Source organism: Malus domestica, chromosome 05, assembly GCF_042453785.1.
Source record: "Malus domestica chromosome 05, GDT2T_hap1".
NCBI classification, from domain to species: Eukaryota; Viridiplantae; Streptophyta; class Magnoliopsida; order Rosales; family Rosaceae; genus Malus; species Malus domestica.
Window position 1 is genome coordinate 8,146,112 of NC_091665.1, and position 6,855 is coordinate 8,152,966.

Sequence of the window (6,855 nt, forward strand, 5' to 3'; positions counted from 1 at the left end):
AAGTCTACCGCTTTCTTTATAGTGTAGATAATATCATTTGTTAAAAAAAAATCATTTAACAACTAATTTAATCATATTATTATCCGTGTGCTAAATATTTTTTTATAATCGACATTACATGCCTATTAAAATGTTTTGAACATGTTTAAAAATAAAGAAAATAATATTTAATAAATAGATAATTGAATAACATTATTGCTAATGTACTAATTAAAAAAAGCTGTAAAAAAAATTTAATTATTAAAAAAACACTCTTAAAATGACGAAATACTCCTGTTATATTTGACACATTATTTTGGGTTGTTTTTGAAGTTTTTTGTTTGATGGGCATTTTTGTCCAATTACTTTTTGCAAAGCTTGTGACATAGAAAACACTATTCATTGGGCTTGTTGGCTTTATATATAAGATACTAGTAGAGAGCACACATTTTGTGTGTATGAACAATTTCTCTTAATAAGTGCATATTTTTTCTTAATATTGTATAATTACTGTTTTGTCATAGGAAAAATAGGTGTATGATTTCATTTTGTCAAAATGTACAAAATTAAAGCCTTTTCAACCGCCCACTTCCTCCCATGTTCTCCTTAAGCTCAACCGCTTTAGTTCATTCAAATTATCCAAAAAACATCATGATTTCATATAAGTGTATGAAAAAATGATGGTGGGATAATTTCTCTTAATGAGTGCATATTTTTTAGAGAGTTTTAACGAAAAGCCGACGGTACTGTTCACTTTAACGAAAAACCATATTTTTACACTAAAAGGTCAAACCTGGTACTATTTACTTTACCATTTATTTTGTCCTTAGAATTAAAACTCAAAGTTTTCTAACCATTTTCATTAGTTTTTTGATCTTATGTAAATATTTAGATTCAAATTACTATTTTGCCCTCCTTATGTAAATATTGTGTAGCAGCAAAAAAGAGGAAAAAGTTCAAAAGATACAAAATTATTATTTTGCCCTCCTCATGTCAACATTGTGTATTCAAAAGTAAGGGCAAAATTGAAAGAAAATAGGATAAAAAGTTGACAAGCCCTCTTCTCTTAATAAATAGATTAACAGAATAGATAGATATATGTGTATATATGTATGCTATAAATAGATTTTGCGTTTGAAAATCGTGTTTGGGAATTGGGGTTCCTGCAGCTTCTGGGAAAGGAGTGCTATGACACTGATATTTCCTTGGACAAGATGTCGAGGAGTGAATTTGTAGACAAGGTTCAAGACTACTTTGCACGTTGGGGAAGAGGCTCAGGGAATCGCTGTAATTCCATGGTATGTGGCTCTGGCCTTGCCATTTCTTATCTCAGTAGACTCCATTTCAGTGTTTTTTTTTTTCTCTCATAATTTGATGTAAAAATCGTTAATGTTTTAGGAATAACTTTATTATCTTGTTAGTTTTTCCCTTATTAGCTGGACAAACAGTTAGTGAAACTTGTTGAATCAAATTTGAAATCTAGTCTAGCAGCCTGAGGCGATGGCCTGGGCGAGGCTATCCATGGAACGCATTGGCTTTGCCTTTTAAAACATTGGTTCTTAATGGGATTTCCTTTTGTTGGACAGCTTATTCTACAATTCAAATACAAGCTCAATTGAAGATTATACCAAAAGAGGTTTGTTTTCTGCATATGGCGCGTTCTGTACCATTTTGTCCTATTACCTAGAATCGAAGTTATTTTGATGTTCATTTGTATTTTCCAGGAATTGAAGATCTTACATCTGGTGTAATAGTGACTCCTCTACCACCAAAGGCCACATTTATGGATGATCCGCTACTAGTTCTTGGAGCTATCCGTTTCGGTACTTGTTTCTTTATCTTTTTCTAAATTTTCTGCACACTCAGCTCTCCATGGGTGATTTTTCAGATTTGTCATAAATCATTAGTCTTTTGCGCTAACCTTGTTTGGTCTTTTGGTATTTGTTGGTGTTCACTAGTCATAATAGAGCCTGATATGCTACTTTTTCTCGTCTTATCATGCCTATATTAACATCATGGTATAAAACCGAGTTCTAAAAGCTCCTCTACTTTCATGGGGTGGTATTATTGCATTTTGCCTACTCTATTTGTAACATTAGAATGTTTTAGTAATAATAGTTGTTATATATCCTGAAACATTGAAGATCTTAAATTTCACTAGTCTCTCATTGAAGGTTTCTGTTAACTGCTGCATACTAGGCAGAGGATATCTTGTCATATATACTCGCACATTGAGATTCTTATGCATCTTCCAGTAGTCTTAAGTATGTATTTACCCTCTTCTGCCTTCTTGAAGTTCATATTGGCGTGGCTTCTTAACTTATCATGTTTGCTAGCAACAACATCCTGCATGAACTTTTCCGAGTAAACCAAGATTCTCTTTCACAGAACCGATCACTTGGAAACATCTCCAAAAAATTGAAATATCTGGTCTTGAGCTCAGGTGCAAGGTTTGGGTTCATGTTAGATGAAGAACTAAAGGAAGCAGCTGCCTGTGATGAAGTGAAAGCTGCTCTTTCAGTTAAAATTAGCAGAGAGCGCATTGGCACTGAAGTAAATTCCTGTTTTTGCATGCCTCAAGTGGTGATTGTTTGATTATAATTTGATTTATGATAACACTGTTCTAGCTCTTTTACTGGGAAAACTTATCCTGGGTCCCAAAGGTACAGGGGAATTATCTCCTCATTTTCCCCTTGTTTCTCCTTTTTCAGATTGACCTAATGATCTCTGGGAATCAACCTGTCCAAGCTATGGCCTATATTAGTGATTGGAAGTTATTTTGGGTAGTCTTCAGTCTTCATATGAAGCATGAGCCTGAAGTATTAGAAGGATGCGACAGGTATGGTTGCTCAAGGAAAAAGATAGTTTCCAAGCATGGTTATTTCTATAACATCATGCACGGGTGGGTAGGTTGAATAACAAATAAATCTTTCAATGGTAATTCATTATTTATTTCACCCATTGTAGGCTTTGTGTTTCTTACTTGGAGGCAACGTGGAACCTCATTCAATTAATTGGCCAGTCTACCTTTACTGTGAGTGATAAGGACCCAAAATTCAACAATATTCTTGCTTTTCTCCAATATAACTTGCAGTGGTCAGTGTGTTAATTTAAATTCTGCTTGTGTATTTTATTTTCTTGCGTATTGTTTTTAATACCGTCTCGTCTGACATGTGAATTTAGGATAAACAAAGAAGGCTTTCTTTGTATGCTGCTATGTTCCTTCCAGTTAGGAAGACCATGTATAAAGATAACAGAGGAAAAAAGGTATGGTTCCCTTGGTTTGGTATATCATGTGTTTGATGTTTCCTGAGATAATTGTCCATGTTTTGTGTATGAGATTGTAAACATACTAGCATTGAGCCTTTTGCATTGCAGTTGTGCAACTTTGTGTGATTTTTAATTTTTGCATTTTGGTGAAAAACTGATCAAACCGGACAGGATAGCTTGGCGTGATTTTTAATTTTTGCATTTTGGTGAAAAACTCTGCCTGTGTAAGTTTATCTTACATTGCCGGTCCCAAGCCCTGATAAAGGAGGAGGGGGAGGGCGTCAGGTAGTCGACAGCCGGCACTCCTCAGTTACGTTGAATCCTTATGAAAATGAATCCAGAATCAGAGCCGACCCCACTTAGTGGGAAAAGGCTTTGTTGTTGTTGTTGTTGGTGAAAAAATGGACCAAACTGGTGAACGGAATCGCTTCATTTTAAATTTGACTTCTCCATTTGGCGCATTTCTGTTGGCCTGTATATATGTATAATCTTACTGATGTCAAGTTTTAGGGTTAATGATTAGCTGTTTGTCACAAAAAGTTAAGGGTTAATTATAATTAGTGTTTGCAGTAGAAAAATTAAGTTTGAATCGTCACGGGATAAATATGTATGAAAGTTAGCATGACTAGTTTGTTTATTTAATTAGGACCGGAAGATGCTCAGAGTTGATTATTTAATGACCTATTCTTGGAACATGTATATACTTGTAATACCACAGCAAGTCCACATCACTTGTTCGTCAACCTTGAATTCTGATTCTAAATATCTGTTCTCAAATTTCAGATTCCATGGTGAACTACATTTTCCGGGACTCCCTTAAGCGAAAAGCCAATGATGCAGAAACAGTGTGTTTGAGTCCACTTCTCCCCTTTTTTACACATTATGTGGAAACACTAAGCTGGTAATTATATCAAGACTTCTTGAATCTGCACATTTATATAAATGTGTTTGCCGATTTTCATTGTTACAGGTTGTAAATGTACACTATGCGTTGGAAAAGTTTTTGTTTTTGATTCCTTATTTTGCATCAAATGAGGATGCACTCGTTTCTGATGTTAATTGGGCAAGAGAATCTGTTGATGTACCTCGTACTTCAAAACCCCGGGTATTAACAGGTATGAGGTTTCTGTGTCCTTGCTGTGTTTTCTTAGAAAAATAAACTGCACAGTTAAGGTCATTTTTGAATCCTTATTATGCATTGTGATATATCTTGGTGTGGGAGAAGTAATTTAGTGTGTGTGAATATAATCTCTCTAGGTTTATTGACAGTCATAACTGTCCTTTGTTTTGTACTATTTGTGGATTTTCAACTCACAGGGGATCTAACCCCTGAACCCGTTACCCTCCCTCACCGCTTGGGCTAACCCCAAGAGATTCAAAATTTGTTTGTTTTGTTGTACTTTCAGAATTTGTTTTTTAACTACAGATGTTGTTCTACTTTGTGCTTTTTTACAACAAGTTCTCTGAAAGGCTGGTGTGTGCTTAATAGAGGGATTGCATATGCGGCTGACACTGCAATTTCCATAGTTTGATTAATTCTTTGGGAAATCCTACAGGAGATAGACTTGTGTGTCTTGAACCTTATGAATATAAAAGTCAATTAGTTTTTTAATTATAGCTCGACCATCTGTGTATTTCTTTTACGTAGAACTTCTTGCTTTGATTATGGACTAACATGTACTCTGCTTGATTCTTTTGTCATTTAATGTTCTTATTGTTCATTTTGCATTGTCAACCATCCAGGATTTCTTCTACAAAAAATTAGAGATTTTTGGAGAGTTGCCTTGCTAATGTTTACATTGTTATATCCCCACCGAGGATCTTCTAAGTAAGAACTTTGAACTGGAAAGACGAAGAGACTTATTTAAAGCAGCTGAAGATGCCATACTTAAACTAGGTATCGAAAGGCTCTTTTAACCAAACATTTATTTTTGATATGATTATGTTTATTAGTTTTGAAATTAACTTGGACGCTGCCAACTTTCCAATCTATTTTAGTTTACTCAGGTTACCTGATTTTATTGGTCCAGACTTCTGCTGTCGCTAAGGGTTTCACTGTGAAAACAACGCTTTGTGAATAGAGATCTGTCGGTGTCATTAACTGTTAAACATTATCTCTATTCTTTCTATGCCAGAATGTGCTGTCATTGGGAGAGAGTAAATTCAACAGGATGAACTTTAATCATCTCTATTCTTCTCTTACATAGTATAATTCCACTCGTTCTATATTTCAGGTAAAAATGTCAAAAATCACTGGGGAAACTTAAATGGCAATCTCAGGTGGCCTCAAATATGGTATATAAATGTGCTTGACTATGCGTGTGTGTGTTTATGATATTTTGTAGGATATAGTGTAGATCTTTTCCTGGGATTCAATGCCTAACCAGTTTGTTTAGTACCAAGTAGACTGCCTTTAATATTTGCTTAAGCCTTGGGAAACAGCTCGGATGCCATTTCTGATGTTTGTTCTGGTGCAATAGGTCTTGCTGAAGTCTGGGATGTAAAACCACTACTGAACGGGAAGAGATCATGAATGTTTTGCAGCTCAAAACTGGAGGACCACTTGTGCGAGAATGGGTAAGCAATATAATTCTGATTCCAGCACTGAAAAAGGTTGATATGGAACTTCAAATGCTAATGTATCCTTTACTTGGCAGCAACAAAAGATACTTGCATGGCAGCTTGCTCGCCCTCCCATACTAAGGTGGTTTACCCAGTCATGCGCAGTCAGAATAGCAGATGATTTTAGACAAGTTGAACGATCGAGTTTGATCATAACTTTGTCAATGTCTATGATCATGAAATTGTACTGAAAGAAATAGCATGTTTATGGAGTTTTTCTTTTGGATTACTTTCTTTCTTTGGAATTATTCATTGCTTTTTTTTTGCAGTCTTATCGATAACAGGCTCTAGCTGCCGCTCTACTGCTACAAGAGTTTTGTTCGTGTCTCCCAGGTATTGCTTCAATTCTTCCATCTCTCTATATGTTTTTGCAGATGCACCGTCAGAACTTTGGAAGCGTGTTCTACGGTCAAAACAGTTTCTTTTAGTTTGCTATCGTGAGGGAGTTCATATGCCACTTCTTCCGAAAATTGCCACGCTTTCTACAACCTCTGGAAGATTTTCAACCCCTTCCATAACCATTTCTGCCTCTTTTGTTATGACATGAACACCCAATTAATAGTTTGTATCATATTTCATGACTTGGAATAAATTAGATTGCCAATGATCAAATGGTCTAGTAGCACTCTGCCTCTATTTTTGTTGGAAGAGCGCTTGAGTTTCAAATCCTATGTATAAACGTTATATAGAATTTGAATAATAAAGAAATGAATTGGACTTGGCATTACCTTTGATCCTTTGCTGTTTCCCCAAATATAGTTGGAAATTGGTAACAAGGGTGACAATATATATATCGTGCCCATAAACCATTTTATCCTGCACATTTTATATGCCAAGGTATTTTACTATAGATTATAATACCAAGAAAACAGTTTATTATCCTTCCTAAAACTTAAAGGTCTATCTAGAAATGTTTTTAAAATGTCCGAAGGTTTTTATTTTTTTTTGAACAAACGATATTATTTATACTAGGGGAAGGGGGTG

General features: G+C 35.1%; 1 protein-coding gene across 14 annotated transcripts; it reads left to right on the top strand.

Moving 5' to 3' along the window:
• Positions 1–1,079: 1,079 nt before the first annotated feature.
• On the top strand, positions 1,080–6,598 carry LOC103436583 (CCA tRNA nucleotidyltransferase, mitochondrial-like). Of its 14 annotated transcripts, XM_070822201.1 has the most exons (14): positions 1,080–1,277; positions 1,566–1,615; positions 1,704–1,802; positions 2,423–2,532; positions 2,691–2,818; positions 2,947–3,013; positions 3,163–3,246; positions 4,033–4,094; positions 4,220–4,364; positions 4,993–5,146; positions 5,484–5,544; positions 5,730–5,826; positions 5,907–5,953; positions 6,141–6,598. In XM_070822201.1, exons 3-8 carry the CDS (start codon positions 1,763–1,765, stop codon positions 4,042–4,044), a joined length of 441 nt encoding a protein of 146 aa, XP_070678302.1. In that variant the 5' UTR covers positions 1,080–1,277; positions 1,566–1,615; positions 1,704–1,762; the 3' UTR covers positions 4,045–4,094; positions 4,220–4,364; positions 4,993–5,146; positions 5,484–5,544; positions 5,730–5,826; positions 5,907–5,953; positions 6,141–6,598. The 14 variants fall into 14 exon arrangements, with proteins under 14 accessions (XP_070678302.1, XP_070678301.1, XP_070678298.1 ...); XM_070822200.1 differs by having other exon boundaries at positions 4,033–4,364; XM_070822205.1 differs by having other exon boundaries at positions 1,137–1,277; positions 2,368–2,532; positions 4,033–4,150; positions 4,993–5,544.
• The last annotated feature ends 257 nt before the right edge of the window (positions 6,599–6,855 follow it).